Source organism: Rhea americana, unplaced genomic scaffold (genome assembly GCF_003343005.1).
Source record: "Rhea americana isolate MKP2758 unplaced genomic scaffold, rheAme1 scaffold_5, whole genome shotgun sequence".
Taxonomy (NCBI): domain Eukaryota; kingdom Metazoa; phylum Chordata; class Aves; order Rheiformes; family Rheidae; genus Rhea; species Rhea americana.
In genome coordinates, this window is record NW_028186645.1 from 7,896,625 (window position 1) to 7,914,531 (window position 17,907).

The following is a 17,907-nucleotide window of genomic DNA, read 5'->3' on the forward strand; positions in this document are numbered from 1 at the left end:
TCACATTCCCCAAACGCCCTGGCACAGGGGCAGAGGTTCGTGGAGCCCCAGAGGTGCTGGAGGCCCCCAGGTGCACAGTGCCCCTCAGGTTCCCTTCGGCACAGGGGGGATCTGCCCTTGCTCTGGGAGAGGGCTCCACTTGTCCCAGTGCCACAGACTTCCCAGAAACCAGAGTCTCCTGTTTAGATCCAGCAAGTGGAGTCCCTGGTGCACTTGGCAGCATGCAAAATCCCCGATGTTGCACAGCTAGCCGCTCCATGTTGTTTTCAAGGAAAAAAAGAAAAAAATACATACTTCTGCAGAGAAATTTTTGCAGGTGAATTGCAGAAAGTTTTGGAATCTCTATTCAAATGGTATCGCTTGGATAATGGAAATCTGRAGTCTGAACCAGCTCCAATTCACCTGGTTCCCTTAACTCCTTTAAACTGGCTTCCTGATTCTCTCTTTTATTGCATACTGYCCTCCAGAAATCCAATTGAGCATTAAAGCTGTGTCCTGGGACAGTTCCTGGGATCAAGTGTTTAGAGGACCTACTGATAACTAGTAGCTATCTCCTTTTCGATAAAGCAGAATATTTATTTTGTAAATAGTTCTGCTAAGAAATGCTTTTACAATTTATAATCGAGTCCGTAATTCTGAATTATCCACTAGCATTGGAGAAAAGCACTGCGAACTCACAGATATCCTACATGCCTAAATTAGCATTAAAGGGTAGATAAAATTACAACCAAATGTTTGTATTTACAAGAGCTCAGATAAAGAGGAATACTCATCATTTCCAGTCAAAAGCTGACATTCAGCTGGAGTCAGGAAGAGATTGCCCCCCCTTCATATCCATGTCTACATAGCTGCTTATACGCACACCACAATTTTGGCATTACAGCAGAATACAGYGCCAGGGCACCTGCTGGGCACTAAACAGGAAAAAAACACAGGGAAGAATGGAACAGAAGAATATTTTTGCAGAAAATAATTTTTTGCTGATCCATACTGATCAGGTGCTGATTCTCTGGAAACTCTTAAGATACTTCAAACTTGTACCTAAGTGAATTTCACATCATTGTTTTTCTTTMTTGCTCATGATGTCAAGAGCTGCTGTAATTTTGTCATGATTGCAAGCACTTGCTGGTGCTCCACCTCTAACCTGAGGGGAAGGCAACTCTAGGTTTGAGCCTGTTGCATCTCACAGCACTAGCAGCAAATAAACTCAGCCGAAGCTGAGCTGATGTTTTTGCGTGCTTCTGATCTGTTCATTTGCATGCTGGATTTGGGCTACTCCCTGTGACTTTCTTCTTGTGCAACATCTTCTGTCATGGAAAAAATGATGTGCTGCTGACATAATGCATTGCTCTAAGGAAAAACATAGATGAAGAAATACTGTTTTAGGTTATTTATTCTAGCCAGCACTTGATTTATTCTAGCTGGGGACAGAGGTGCAGCTCAGTGCAGGTGATCAGAGGGACTGCTCTGCCTCCAGAGAGCRTTCTCCTGAGCGGCTGCGGTGGGGAGCCTGCAGTGGGATCACCCTGAGGGTCCTGCTGCATCGAGGCACTTTCGATTTCCAGCTAGGATTGCACAAGAGACTTTCTGAGAAAGGGTGCCCAAAAAGGATGCAAAAGTCAGTGACATTTAACACACTTGTTCCACACTTCCCTCAGCCAGCTTCAGTGACTGCTTGAATACCAAMCTCACTGTCTCAGACCAATGCAACTACCAACCACTGTCCCCCTTTTTCCTGCAGGAAATTTTTATGCCACTCAGGGTCTGCAAGGCAGGTCCCACCAGCAGCACTCACAGTGCAGCTATAGCTCTATGATCTAGGACTCCGGAGCGAGGATTGTGCAGAAATCCATGTAATTTTTTAAATATGTAGGAAGGTTCTTGCCAGGCTGGGATAGCCCTGGAGAAGGGCCTGAGCAGGACTGCCAGGCTGCAGCTGAGAAAGAGGGAAGCTTACAGAGGAGAGATCTTTTGTACTCTAATTAGGTTCCTGGTTCKCATTAACTCCTTGTTCAGGAAACCCTTACAACAGTCATATGACAGGTCCCATCCCTACCCACTCCTGTACAGGAAGTTTTACCTCCTGTGCTCTTGATTAGGATGAGATTACACAAATTTTAAGCCTTTGCCTTAGGTAAGAAAAACAGTGAACYGCTCCTACTCCAAGTGACTACATTTTCTACAAATGCTCTAAGTGATTAAAATGCTTTCCACTGAAGCCTTGTGAAGAGAAACAGACTCTCCCATTAATGAAATAACTGCACAGACATCATTAACAAACAGACCCTTTCATTATCCTAAAGGTCTTTCCCCTCCAGGAACTACAGATTTGCCACTTAACAAGAAAGTCCGAAGGTCCAAGTCTCTAATGAAGAAACGAAACATTGCAGGACCAAGTGCCAGTGTGATGCAGTAATTCTCACGCACACGGAGTAAAATCTGTCTTAGGACTCRTTATAGCAGGCACTCTTAGGAACGGCTCTGCGAACATGCAAGCCAAAAGGTTTTGGAGCATAACTTCGTTGTTGGAAAGGGAAGCGTCTAAATTAAACATACTCTTTTTGCCAGCTAGACCTGTGTCTTCTTAACATCTGGAATATCTGCAAACGAGGGGCAAAGGCATTTAGCACGGACAGTATTCAGTGCCACCGAAAGAGGTGAAACCAGCTGGAGCAGAGGCAGTGAACACCCGTGCAGCTCAGCAGCYGATGCCATCCCTGAGCTCCCCGCCCCAAACTCTTGCCTTCCCACCGGCCCTTCCTGGGGAGCCCCTTCTCCTCCGCAGTTCCCTTCATTTCTGGGCACCTCCTCCTCCTTTCTGCTGCTCCCTGACCACGCACCCGCTTAAAAAAGAGCGGCGATACCCCGGGGATGGCAGCTCTTCCTTGGAGCATGGGCAGCCGTCACAGAATATGACGAGCAGGATTTCAGTCTTCTTTTCTGATGTGGTCATGTAGGTGAATGAGCCCTGGAATTAACGGGAAAGAGCTTTAGGAAGTGTGAATAAATAAACTAATAAATAGTATTTGATAGTTTTTATTCAAAGGGGGGCAAAATTTGATTTTCAAAGTGCAAGTCTGCTCTGMAACATGACTGTAAAATCATCTAGTAAACTGAGTAGACCTAATCTGTGTGTATTTTGAGCCAGGGCAATATTTTCTTTAGGGCTAGAAGGCTCTACCCATAGCTTGTGTAAAACACACTGAATTTACTTCTTTGAATTCTGGTAAGATAAAAAATTAATCTGAAAATTATTTGTCCTTCAGTGTAACATATAAATAAAATGTTATTTCAAAAAACAATATTCTGTCTTTGATTCGAGGATCTTAACACTTTAAAATCTGYATAGAAGTACACTATAAAATGTGTCTTTTAAACTGATGGCAAGCTTATTATCTACATGCTCAATTTTAAACACATCAGGAAATCAATTTCAAAGTTTCTACAACACCACCTCATCCTGTTAATTTGCTCTCTCCAGCATCCTCCTAAATCAGTTTTCTAAAGAGCAGATTATTCTTTCTAGGGGACTGTCAGAGAAAAAAACATTGCAAACAGGAGCAATTCCCTTTATGAAAGGACAATTTGCAAAGCAAMAACCCAGCTCTCACTGTGTAAATTACAAAATATTTAATATCTAATCATGTCAAAACTACTATATACTATCTCCTATTCTGCTATTTTGGATTCCAAACAAAGAAGTTGGAAGGAACAAATCCAGGGATGCTTGAAAGTATCTTTAATGGGGTCAAAACTTGACACTGAACGGTAAATGCTKTATTTTCTTGCAATATTGGTAATACTAATAACCTCTGAAATGCATTTCTTTCAAATTTTTTTTTTTAGATTTTATATCAGTGTCTTGTCACCTGCACTGCACTACAGCAGCGTTGTCATGAGACAAGGCTGTGACACAATGTGATAGCAAACAAAAAACCACCGAGTATCCGACAGCAGCTGGAATACAGCAATCGTTTAAAAACATGAGGACAATTCCCATTGAGCACGTGTTCTGAAAGCACCTAAATCAAAACATGGGAAAGGCTAAAATCTTACATGTGCAGAGTCCCAAGAAAAGTCTAATGATACGGGGGGTTGGCCTACAGCTCCTCTGAAAGGCGATGCCTCTTGCAGCACAACCATATTTAAATCTGCGGTGAAACAGCATTTCAGAGGAAGGAGCAGCCAATATGGCTTAGTGGAGGACACTGGATGATCTGAAATGATTTTCTTTTAAGCTACGAACCAGCCTTGTACCTGCGAATTAGGAATACCACAACCTAAGATGGACAGATGAAAATTCCTATTATTTACAGCATTGTAAACATAAAAGATGAAAGGAGAAAGGACAGCTTGCATAACAAAAGTAASTCCTACTTCTAAAAAAAAAGCAACTGGCCATTACAGAACATTTTTCTGACAACAGCACCACAGTACCACTGCAGAGCACATAAAGAATGGAAAAGGAATGTGACGTAGGAGGAATGTGAAAGGAACAAAATCGTATAAGGAATCAAAAAAATGTAATTACATCTGCAATATTTTCTTTTGAAAAGCTGCATTTAAAAAGATGGTTCTACCCTAACAGCACTATCTCATTTCTATTTTTATAGAAGGAGCTTCAGGAGAAAAAATCAGTTTTGGCTTCTAATTGAACTACATCATTTCTTTATTTTCAAAGGCAATTCATGGAGCGTAACTGTTTTGCTCTAGCTGGCTTTAAAAGACATGTTTAGAAGAGGATTCTGAGCCTGACTTTAAGTAACTGCATGTGTGTGCTTAAGGAGGAGTCCAACATCATGCCTATTTGATATGTGCTTTTCTCTATTAGAGAGTATCAGCAAAGCTCAGGTGTGTGTCACAGGTTATATATGCTGACACGTAACAGAGAATCACGAGGGGTGCAGATGTATGCAAGGAATATTCTTTTTTAGCAGGAAGGCTGCACAGCTCTTGCTGTGAAGTTCTGAGTAATTACTGTAGGCAAAAAAGTGCAAAATGGATGCAAATGCATGCCTAAAATAGAAAACATTTTTAGTTTACATCTTCATTACATTCAAATTGGACATTTTACCACCTCTTGCTACTTTTTTGCTTTTTTTACAATGTTGCAGTCTTAAACTGACACAGTAAGTACTTTCCACTTTTTAGTTTTTTAATAACTAGAGACTAACAGATTTTAAACAGAACAGTTCTTTACTAAGTGTCACAGTCAAAATGCTTATAATTTCTTCTGTGCGAATAGAAACAAACATAGGGTCTAATTAATATTATTACCGTGAGAACAGAACTACCTCATACTCAAAACTGGTATACAAGAAGCCTGGGTTATATTTGCAATCAACACTGTCTTCTTATATACTAGATTTTTGCAAAACAAGAGAGCTGAAACGCTTCCACCAGCTATATTCAGGGACAGCAGTGTGAAAGCAGTGGAACATCTCAGCCTCCCGAATGCTGTAAAAGTCCCATCCTTACAACCCCAAATATGTTCCTGGCAATCTAAAATAATGTAATAATAGTTCCAAGAACGCTGCTACCATATGAAAGGATTTTTGTCAGTTTTAACASTGAAAAAATTTTGCTCTGAAGTGAAAATATTTTCTACTGCTCTAAAAAGCTTTAATGTAATATATTAAACTGCTCAAACATCAATCATCTGAACAAATGCTTCACTTAAAGTGCAGAAGTAATTCTACTGTATCAAGCTGTACTATTCATATGAGAAAAGATAAACATTCATAAAAATATTTATTTTCAGTATATCTTGACTAAATTATTGTAAAATTCAGTGAGGACAGTGAGATAATATTGCAAGTTGAATTTGCAGCCCTTACCCCTGCAAYATTTATGATTTAGTTACAAGTTCACAATAGCACAACTTTCTTACTTTTTACACAAGTGTGTTCAATCCAATTAAATTAATTATTTTATATTAATATAATAGCTRTAATATAAATAATTGTTTGAACTGATTTGTTTTCAATCATTTACTATAAGCCAAGATAGTCTCTCTCCTATTTTTGCAGAACAGTCTCACTATTTCAGATACCTGGACCCTCTTTCCTCCTAGCACTGATCCACTGATTGAAATTAGTTTAGATGGAATACATGCTGGTACTGGAGTAGTGTTTTCCTTTTGTCCATCCAACTCATCACACTTCTTGGTATGTCTGATGTTCTCAGCTCTGATCAGGCTTCTGCTTTCAATTAAAAAAATAGTTTTCCCTCTAGGAAATAGGAAAACTGGGTACCGCAAATGTCACCAGCTCCAGTGAGAAAGCTCTCATTTGCTGTGTGCATATGTGGCATTAACCTCCAGTGCAGCCTGTAGCATGCTGCTGGGGACGCTTCCAGCTTGGAAAATTATAGATGCCTCACAATAAAGTATTAGGCAGAAGTCATGCTTGCTCTGCTATCTGTTTTTCAGGTCACCATATAGCAAGCAAGTCAATCACTGTTACAACGGAAGGTGCGTGCCCAGAGCCAAACCCTCCCACCTTGCAGGGGGCATCCTGCCGGAGTCGAACCCGCGCACTAGGTGACACAGCGAGGCGAGGATCTCCTTGCTGTTTTTAGCTATCTCATTGCAACTACAGCAGTGAAGGACACCCATGGCTCCCTGTACCACGAGAGCCAAAGCGACTGCCCCAGAAAGGCAGGAAGGAGCCTTTAGAACATGGAAAAGATCTTTACACAAGGCGAATAGACGGGAGAGAGGAGGGCACACCCAGAGAGAGCCAGAAGCAAACTATAAATGTTTAAAACCTATAGCTCTAACCTACAGTTACAAATTCATGTAGGGCCAGCAGCAGGCCATACTCAGGACAACCATCCTCTACATTTTGTATCATTTGAAGAGGATATAGTTTTTGCTTTTCCAAATGTTTTCTCTGCTTAATCCTTGTAGAACAGCTATTCTAAAAACCAACCAAATAAGCTGCATAGGAGATGTATATTTATCATAGGAATGATAAATAATCCAAAGCTCATCACTAAGGTGGTGAATGTTTTACACTGCTCGTGGGTAGACCCATTAGAATGACTAGTCACCCACGCTTGTTCATAGGCATTGCATGCTAAAGAAGGAGCGTTCTGGGGTTCTTACTCACCTAGCAAATTCACAACACTCCCCAGTGCTGACAGACAGACTTCCTAACAAGCTCACCACTGAAAGCCATTGGAAAGGCTGCGTAAGTCCCGTCTTTGGCACTGACTGTGCAAAAATGCCTTCGTTTGGGAGTTAGGTATACTGACTTCTAGAAAGTGTAATGGTGTTAAATCTGAATAAAGGATGTGGTCATCTAAGTCATTTTGGCCTTCCAACACTTTCAAATATTTGTGATTTGTTGTCTGTGTATGTCTGATGAATGAGGACTCTCAAGATAGAACTCAGTCATGTTCCACCACCACAGCAAGGCAAGACCTGGGCATCCCCAGCCCTCCTTCCTCTGCGTATTTCCACTATGCCTGACTTTCTGCAAGAAAAGCCTCAGAGTCAATAGACCAGAGGTGAACTATGGGTTACTCTATTGAGTTCCCTCCTCTGACCAAGTGGGAGACTAAGTGGGGCAYGATGGAGCACGTCCACTGTTCAGATTAAATGGAATTTCACTGCCTTAATTCTTCATCTGTTGAATAAGAATACTTTCCTCCCACTCTTTGACTCTACAGCCTACTAGTGTATGTAACGTGAGCAGAAGGTTTTATCTTTCTAGAAGCAGTAAAAATACTGTTTTATCTGATTTCAWTGCTCTAATTAATTGCTTCTCAGTGCATGATCAATTCTATTTTTAGGCTGTTTTAAAGTTTATTTAATTTGAGRTGTACACTTAGCAGGATAGCATAATTGCATAGGTCAAAGCCTGCTTCATTCTAATATTAAAATGTTGCTTAGATTTCCTGAAAGTTTAAAACAAAACTAAAAAAAAAAAAAAAAGGAGTTCCATGTAAACTTGTGACAAAATGCCTTATTTGCATTCTAAAAATGCAAGTGAAAATTTCCACAGAAGAAAATTTTGTATGTGTTGTAGTGAACACCTAACCTTCTTTTCTGGAAGATAACAGGGATAACAAATATATATTACCATAAAAACTGAGAAAAGTAGCTCTGTAAAAGACATAAAAAGATCACCTCACCCATTCTCCTGACCAATGACAAAATTAAAATCTCTTGAGAGATTCTGGTTAACTTGGTTTGAAAAGCCTGTGMTGGTAGAGTCTCTACGGCATCCTAAGGGAGGCTATTTCCAACTGCTTCACTTTACTCAGTGTTAGGAAACTTCTCCTAATGTATAACCTGAATCTTCTTTGTTACAGCTGAAGCCCRTTAACTTCCCTCCTATCTGCCATGCACTTAGAGAATACAGTAATAACATYTTCTTGCATTAGATTTTCATACATTATGTTCCTCCTCACTACTCCCTTCTACAAACTATGCAAGTTCCTTGATTTCTTCCAATTTTTGCATAATTTATGTTTTCTAGGTGTCTAATCATATGTTTACTTCCTTATAGTCCCTATTTCTAGAAGTGCAGCAGTCCAAACCTGAACATTGTATTCCAGATAATGCTTCCCAGTACTGAATATAGTGGAAACATAATGGAAATATTACACTTGGGCTATAATCTTCTTTATACATTTCAGTGGAATGTTTCCTTCCTTTCTTAAAAAAAAAAGAAAGACAGCAGACTCCTGTAGAATCCMATTTCCTGTGTCCTCCTATTCTGACAGAGACACACTGAGAACTATTCAAGGAGGACCATTTCCAACTGGTTCCACAGTTATTTTCAAGACCACATTTCTTCAGGTTGCTTATAAAATGTGAGACAACGTCAAAAGTCATGCTAAAATCAAGACATATGGTATCAGTTGCTTCTTTCTTATCTACAGCGTTCTTTACCTTGTCATGGAACAAAATAGACTGATTTGACAAGGCTGACTTTTGGTAATTTCATGCTGGTCATTATTTGTCTTCTTGTTTCCATTTTGATGTTTACAAATAGTTTATGTGATTATCCATTCACATATTTTTTAGTGAATTAAGGTGAACCTTATTAGCCTTAAGGGCTTTGATTTCCTATTATAATTCCTTCCCATCATTATCCCCTTTTTAAAGGCCAACAAAAGGTTGACCATTAGAAGTTGTCCAGACTTGCAGCCCATAATATGAGTTCCCAAAGGGTTCTCTGTTTCTTTAGTCATTTCTTCGACTGTTCTAGGATAAAGCTGAGTTGGCTTAAATGATTTGAAAACTTCTGACATCCTTAAGTATTCCAACCTGTTCTTTTACTTTCCCTTCATCATAAGCGTTAATCGTACCAYGCATCTGTTCAGAGTTGACTTTTTAGTAGACTGGTGCAGAAAAAGACAYGAAACATTTCAACTTCTTGGAGTCTGTTGAAAGCTCTTGCACTTTTTTGTGCAGCAGACCAATATTTTTCTTTGCCTTTTTGATCCTTTCTGATCAGTATTGTACTTATGAATGATTTCACGTCAGCCTTGATACCGCTTGCCATTGGCACGATATTTTGAAAGCTGGACTTTCTATTCTGTCGCTGTATTTGCATATTATTCCTTTTATTTGTCTTTACTGATCTGACTTTCTACCCATATTCTATATGCTTCCTTCAATAACTAACTTAAAATTCAGTCATGTTGGTTTTCTATTATAATTCCCATCCTTCTTATGCACTTGGATCCTTTGAGTGTCATTAGCACCTTCCATCTAAGAAACTACTAATCCTCCTTAACTCATTTTTTTCTTTAGTTTTGGTCCTCTGAGATGGCGCACTCCGAATGTCTGAGTTTATTAAAAGTTGTGTTCTCAGAACCCCCTGGTTTTCTCTTCTTCYTCCTTCTCCTATAAAGGATGAAGGACTCTGCCACTTTGTGGACACAGCAGCTACCTTCTCCATTTACATTTCAACTGACCTGGAATCAAATCTAGAGGGGTTTCCTCTTTAGTTACTTACATGTTTCAAAACCTTGTTAGAGAATTTGTGCTCTGCTYTATTCATCTCCCAGTACATAAACTCATGAGTAGATAAATCTCCTTATATGATCAAGTCCTATGCTCTGGTGGATCTTGCCAGTTGTTCACAAAAAGCCTCATCCTAATCTTCTTGAGAGGGGGCGAATGATGAAATTACTTCCTCCACATATTTCAGAGTGCTTTTAGCTACTTCCTGACCTCATTTAAGAGGCAGAGATCCGGTGGCACAGATGTAATATTCAGTGTTTCTAGAAGTGGTGTACTATTTTGGTCTGCTACTTCCCGGGTGCTCATGTTGAGATTGCTACAGTGGGATTTATTTCACCTAACTTTCAACACCAGAAGTATAGATATCTACATTTGCACTTGGCACCTCAGATGTTTTTTCTAGTCAGGGAAGAAAAATAGACACATCAGGACCTGTTAATTCTTTTGACATATTTTAGATATCTTGATTAAATTTGGATGACTTGAAGAACACTTGAAGACKCTGGCACTAACTGAAGGATTAAAAYTTATTCAGGRGAACGTAATTCATCTTTCYCTGAACCTTGAGGGTTACAACCRCAAGGTTGTAATGCTTTAACCAGAACCCAAGAGRGAAAAGGCCAGGCYACCATTCCTGTATTTTTTTGAGATCTTCCTTGTAAATGGCACAAAAAAAGGATTTCCAGTTTGATTTAATTTCCGTTTTCATTTCTATTATATGATTTGCTCTGCTTGAAGAGCTCTGCTTTGTTCTGCATATAGGAGAGACTGAAGGTAATTCCGTCATTATGACTGATGTTTTCCTTCTCACCTTTYTCTCTACATCTTTGCTTTATGCAAGTCTTTCATATATTACAGAAGCCTTTCAGTAAGAGATACAGTGAACTGGGCAAATTAGTCCTTCAAACACTGGGAATATTCTAGTTTTATTACTAGAGGCAGTCCTGGACTGGTAGTAACTAGAAGTTAGCTGAGTTGAGGACTCCTCGCTAGCCTCTGTAGAGCAAGTAAACAGCATCAGTCTGCCAGCAGCGTCCCCAAAGGCTCAGCCTCAGCACTCTTACTGGCAACACGGAACAGAGACAGAGAGAGGACGCWCCGCAATGGGAAGCGCATTTTGCGCTGGAGACGCCTTTCCAGAAGCCCCTTCCAAGCCCAGTGGAAGGGGATCCRTCCCACAGTCATTCCTGGAGGCTGCAGGTCTCCTAGGCCCCCAGGACTATCAATTGGAAACCATTTCTAACCTATAATTAATAAAAGACAAAGGCTAGGCACTGTGATTATTTTTTTATATGCTAAGAAAAACTTTCTCCTCGGAAAGTATCAAAATGAAAGAGGAAYGATTCTTCCCTTTTTCTCTCTGCCAGTTGCTTGCGTGTCTGTATTTTTTACTACTTCCAATTTAATGTTTTCTGGCTGCTATCTGTTTCCTTTTGCTGGCACTGAGCAAGCCATGTTGTTCCTTTTTCTTTTGCAGCTCAGTGTTTAAGTTTATTGAGCAAGATATTTTTTACCTTTAACTAAAATCCTCTTTGTAGTCCTCAAAATTGAATTGCTACATTATTTTTTTAAAAAATATTCTGCTCTATTTACAGACTAAAGGTTAACAGAATTGTCTCCATAGCTTCTGAAAAAAACAGCCTCCAAAGCAATCAGTGCAAGATTTTGTGTTTTTGTTTCTTGTGTATACGTAAAATATTTCCTGAGCAAAATGTTTCCTTCCCAATTTCAGCTCCTTGCTCACCAATTTTATTTGCTTAGCCAGACCCACTTTTCACTTCAAAATTATCACCATAGTTATTGATACACTGCTAATTACTGCAATGACATTTTTACAAAGCCCTTTCTTTTATACTGTTTCCAGTAATCAGAATTCTTGGTTTTCTTCACTGAAAGTATGAGATCTTCAAATACCTAACATACTTCGTTATCATGAAAAATAATTATAAGTTGAACAGTATGCCACAAGGAGGGAGCAATCAGACCTGACATTCAGTAATTTCTCTTCCTCTTTTTCAGGCTCTAAGTGCAATGTGCTTGCCAAGTTACAGCACGTAGGATGTTGCAGATTCAGAAGGAACCAGAGAGGAGGTGTCACAGTAATTCAAGCACCCATAACCTACACTGATATTTTGGGTATTCCTATCCTTCAGGCCACTCTACATTAGGAGAAAGCAGGGAAATGATCAATATGGTACCCTTTATCAGAGCTTGTTGGACCTAAAAGTTGAATCTGATTTTTTAACTGAAAGAGWATCTAAACAGCCTGGCACAAACTGTTGGGCTTCTGCTGACGACTATGGCAAGGTGACAAAAAGCACTTTATGTCCAGTGAAGGACGTAGGCACTTACTGTCTTAGACACTTGGACACCAGTGCTGCGGTTGCTGGAGTGTAATGAAGCCTCCCAAGTGCTCCAGTCCTGTACACAGTATGTGGGAGAAGTTAGGAACAGGAATATCTCCATAGCCAAGAGGAGCCTTGGTGAAAAGCATCTTCAAATCAGTAAAAGATCTAAGCAAATGAAAATCATTCTTCATTAAATACAGCTGAAAGGCATGTGAGCCATGCCCTCATCAAGAATAGCCAGAACATAAAAGACATGGACAACCAGGGAACTGAAACCCAACTCCCCCTCTTGTGCCAAAACTTTAATCACTAAGCTGTTACCTAACAGCTAATACCACCATTTGTAAGGAAAAGAGTGAATACAACTGAATTCTTTAAAAGAAAATATATAGAGGGTTGCATTCAGGGTGCATCCATCAGGGTCTGATGATGTCCTCCAAATTTCATGATTAAGCACCTTCATTCAGCAACAAGAACCACTGTTCAGTTTACAGGCATAAAAATAAGCTTAACCTGGCTCAGAGTCAAAGAAAMGTTTTATTCTCTTTTCTAAGTTGGATATAGTGAAGCAGAGAGAGGAGTGGCACTAAAAGCACMAACACTTCCATTGCTTTCCTCTAAATAGTACGACACGCTTTCTGCAAATGCACAGCTTTTCTTGAAGGAACAGTTTGCCAATAAAAAAGAGGGGAGGGGGAGAGAGGAGGAGAGAGGGAGAGAGGGAGAACTCCAAAAAAGAAAGCTCTTGTGAGCTTAGTTCTTCATCCCACCTGGGGTTATTGAGCCTTGCTTACAGCTCAATGGCTAACGGCCCTACCTTGAATTATTAGGATTGTCTGCAGCATAACCAATATTTAAAGAAGAAAAAAAAACGGCTTGGAGAACAACACGCTTTGTATTGTGCAGGTTTGGCCAGGTTAGGCCAGCAGATCAGGTATGTTCAGCTAACGATGCATCCACAGGAGTTTAGCACCTGGCACCAGAGGGGACAGTCAGTGCAGGTGCCACCCTCCACGCTTGGGTAGGGTAAAGACAGGGTAATGGGCAGGCTACAGCCCAGCAGCCCAGCTCCCCGGTTCCTAATGGGGACGTTCGCACGCACTCCCTACTCCCTCCTTCAYGCCGCGACAGGCTGCTGCAACACGGACCCATCTCTGTCCCGCTCTGCACAAATTTCCGCCCCGGCRAACGATGACATCTCTCCCTGCAGCTGCTTAAAGAAGACGCCGTGACCCCTTTGTACAATACGCTGTGTTGCTGCCGGTGGCTCTCTTGCCTTCAAAAGCCCTCCCTTCACACCTGGAAATATTATCTCCTGGAGCCTCAGATAATGTATGTGGTGCACAAAAATCTTTTCTCACCTTGCACCAAGATTTTACACCTCCAGAGCAACGTGCTGCTGCTGCTTGCAGAGGAGAAGGATGCAAATTTTGACAATTTCTCCAGAAAATGTAACTTCATTTTATGCAGATGGTATAATTTTCTGCTGCTTGTAAACAGTTCACACAGAAAAGACAAGAGGCAATGGGCACAAATTGAAATATAGGAAACTCCATCTAAACATAAGAACCCTTCCCCCCTCCTTTTTCTCTGTCCTTGGAGACATTCAGAACTTGACTGGACACAACCCTGGAGAAAGGGCAGCCATCTCATGCAATATGTCAGCCTGATGAGTTACTTCTTTCAGGCTATGCCTTTATGACAARATGCATTTTTATTTCCTGTAGAGTTACAATAACACCTTTTAAGTGTGTGTGTAAGAAAACAGTCCTTTAGATTTTGCTAAGCAATATTATTTAAAGAGAAACTGAGTGGCACATAAGTAAGATGCAACTGAAATCAGGAACCGTTTTTTGCAATGGCTGCAAAAGAGGCACTGCAAAAATGCGTGCCAGTCACCTGTATTGCTCAAGGATAGTATCGTCCACCTTAACTTTTTATTAATCTATGCAAAGGGATTGCCTCCTGGCTCGATTAGGTAGCCTCCCAAATGGACAGGTATTTGTGACTACCTTCTTACATTTCTAATATTACCTTTACACTGGGTCATACTAAGTAAAAGATACATCAAAATTAGGAGTTACAGACTGAGCAGTGATATGAATAAATCCTTTTATGGAACAAACTCTAAATTATTAAACTAAAAAAAAAAACCCAAATTATTTACTTTGTATTAGTTAGGCTCTGTTTTGTATTTGCTTGACAAATGAAAATAGATTTGTTATATTTAGTTCAACTTCTTCACTCAATGCATGCCTATGATGCTCTGATATTGACAACAAACATTTTATGTGAATCTTAATTAAAAAGACAGTATTATTCCCTTAGATATTGTAAAACTCTCAAAGCCAAAAACCTTTGATAATATTTCTTCCTAGCTAAAGCACAGGTAGGCAATTGATGCTATGATAATGCTTCAGTGATGCTTTAGCAGTACATCAAAGTGGACAGGTTTGCCTTATTTATTACAGAAGAGATGCATTTACTTGAGTAGCAAAACAATTTGTTCTATGGAAAAGTAAACAACATAGCACTATATAAAATTTATGAAAGAAATAATAGAGACCTGTTATTACAATAATTCACCTGCTAAATCAGTAGCTTCTACACCAGCACTTAGTGCTGAGTGCGGCAAGTTAGCTGATAATAGCAATGTGAGATAAAAGCACCCATTCCTGGAAAAACACATGTAAGTGAAGACATCAAATTTTATTTAGCGCTAGAAACGTGTATAGCTATCAGAAGTACAGATTGGAAAAGACACGGAACAGTCCTTCTGCTTTCCGCAGAACAGTAAGATTGTGGCTGCAGTAATACATTAATTTTGGAACACTGCAGCAGAGCACGAAGAAAGATGGGGACCAATCCAAGGAGGGTCCAGAAGAGAGCAAAATGACAGACTGGAGATGTGTAAAACACGACCTGTCATCAGCACCACATTACRGCTAATGAAAGCAAGCGCCTGGGCGAGAGCGCTCCTGCACGGCACCGAACAGCGCCAGCCYCGGGCGTCTGGYCAGGGAGCAACAACCTCATGGGTGTCCGCACAGCCCTACCCTCAACACSGGCTMGGGGAAAGAGTGGRAACACACTATCCGTCTCATGTAACYGCAAAAAGACCGAGAAACTGAGACCAACACCACCGATAAGAGTAAGGAAGAGAGCTGCAACTCAAGGGCAAAGGACGCCAACCTGCAGAGGCCACAGCCATCCGTAAGCTGAAGGAGGAAAGGATCTCGAGATGTTCTCTGYAGAAACACTGACAGAGCTCCAAACTACAGGCAACAGAAATCATTAGACCAGACAAATTACCAGAGTATGAGCAGATGAGTGGATGTTTGTGCTTGCAAGCAGTTTCAGCTAATAACATAATTGCTCTTCTCCCTTAACAACCTCATTTGAATAAGATAAAATAAATATTAACTTGAGAACTGCTGGCAGTAGTTACTACGTGTAAAAGCTGACTGTAACACTGCAAAAGGGGAGGAGGTTACAATAACGAGGCTTTTTGAACAGAAAGAAGACTGAAGGCACACGTGGTAACGGTCCGAGTACCTAGGAGGCTGTTACAAAGCCGCCGTTCTCTGTGCCTGAAGACAAGAATAATGCAAGTGATTAAATCAGGAAAACCTCTTTTTCTGGTGAGGATAATAACGCACTAGACAGGATTCCCTGTGGAATCCGTGGCATCTCCCACAGTGCACACTTGAAACATCTGTCACAAAAAATTGCATACAACTGATCTTATCTTGCAACACAAATGGATAAAGGAAACTTTTGCACTCTTTCCCCAGCTCTGTTTTTGATGACTTCATGGCAATAGGAAAGGTTAGGATCAACACTGCATTTTGATCATGCAGGAAATACACACCCTAAAGGAGATTTACAACAGACAGCAAGCTGCAACAGCCCTCAAGAACAGGTGAAACAATGTCATAAGTTACTTGAAAGTATCAGTCAAGTAGAATGTATAAACACAGCTCTTCAACCTTACAGCCCTGAGGTCTAAGGATGCAAAGCACCCAAATCTTGATGCTCTGAGATACACCAAAACCAGCCTGATTACACTTTGCACAACAAAACCAAAGAAGTTCAGTATTAGGAAAAGATTTGGCAGAAACATCTGATAGAGTCTAATATGCTCCCACGGCAGGACAACGCAGAGTCTCAAGTGCTCAACATAAAGCAAGGTGTCTCAAAACTGCTGTTCAGGGAGAAAGCGTTAATGGAGATTTCTTGAAGAACTGCTGCTATTAATTAAATAGCCCAACGCATGCTGAGTGAGCTGATTCAAGTTGGGGATACCAGTACTAAGATTTAGTGGCCCCATTTGTCACAGGGGTGAACTCACCTGTCTTTAACTCAAGCAAGCTCAGTTTCTTCAGGGCTTTTAGCTGTCGGCAGCAACCTGAAGGCAGCCTTTCTGTCGACACCCACAGGCTCCCTGGGGTACTTAGGGCAGTTCCTGGTGCCCTCCCTTTTCATCTTCCTGTACTCTCCTCTACCCCTCCGGAATTGTTATTATTCAATACCAGCTTCCCCTGAAGGCTCCTCCAACCTGAACAAACTTGGGTTTGCTCACAAACGGAATACGCAATACACACGGACCTGTTGATTCTGCTGGAGAAAGCCAGGAACACCAAAAAGCTGAGCAGCCTGAAACCCAGCCTCTCGAAGTCAGTTCCACATACTATATTTTGCAGCCGGACAYGACAGAAATCTCTTTTACGACCCCTATTATGTAAAAGATCAGATTAGATCATCAGAAAAGTTCTCTCTACCTTTTGCTATGAGAAGAGTTTACCAAATTGAAGAATACAGAAGCGCTTGTTAAAACGCTTTCGCTTGGGTGTGACCGGGACCCCCGGGTCTGCCACCGCGTCCCCCGTGCAGGGCAGCGAAACTTGGGCGGCAAAGCGCGGCTGCCGGCTCCCCTGCTCCCCACGGACGGCGCGCCCCTTCGGAAAGTAAGCAGGGAGCAGGGCTGCCTGCAGCGAGATTTTACGGCTCGCTGTATCCGAGGCGCTCAACAGAAAAGCGCTTTTTTTTCAACGAACTTACGAATAAGGTGTTTCCCGTAGCAATACCTTTTTGATAAGGAAAAATAAGCAAAAGGAGAAATGAGAACAAGGACCAACTTCGGCGCTGCCAGGAGCCCGCCGAAAGCCGCCCGCACCGGGGCGCGCAGTGGAGCCGCCGCCGCCGCTCGCCGCCCGCGGCCGGTCCCCGTCGGGGTCCCCGCCCGCCGCCCGGTGCCGGCGCTCACCTATGGTTGACACCACGGTGCCCACGAAGTAGAAAGCGCCGGTAAAGTCCCAGCGGGGGCGGACGTCGTCGACGCGGATGCCGGCCACGCTGGCCTCCTCGTAGGCGCGCAGGAAGCGGCGCAGCTCGGCGCGGCTGAGGTTGTGGCGGCGGGCGAAGCTCTCCAGCCGCTCCGCCCAGCGCGCCTTGGCCGCCCGCTCCGAGGGCAGCTCGATGGCCGAGAAGACGGCGGCGCCGCACAGCATGTACAGCACGATCAGCACCGCCAGCAGGAGGAACCGCGCGTTGTCCGCGTTCAGGTGACCCGCGCTG

At 41.8% G+C, this 17,907-nt stretch overlaps 1 protein-coding gene across 1 annotated transcript in view; it reads right to left on the reverse strand.

Annotated features, from left to right (window-relative positions):
• KCNK13 (potassium two pore domain channel subfamily K member 13) overlaps nucleotides 1-17,907 on the reverse strand; it is a 65,048-nt gene that overhangs the window by 46,248 nt on the left and 893 nt on the right. Inside the window, exon 2 of the mRNA XM_085317641.1 lies at nucleotides 17,597-17,904. Coding sequence (XP_085173767.1) covers nucleotides 17,597-17,904 — 308 coding nt within the window. The remainder of the gene's footprint in view (nucleotides 1-17,596; nucleotides 17,905-17,907) is intronic.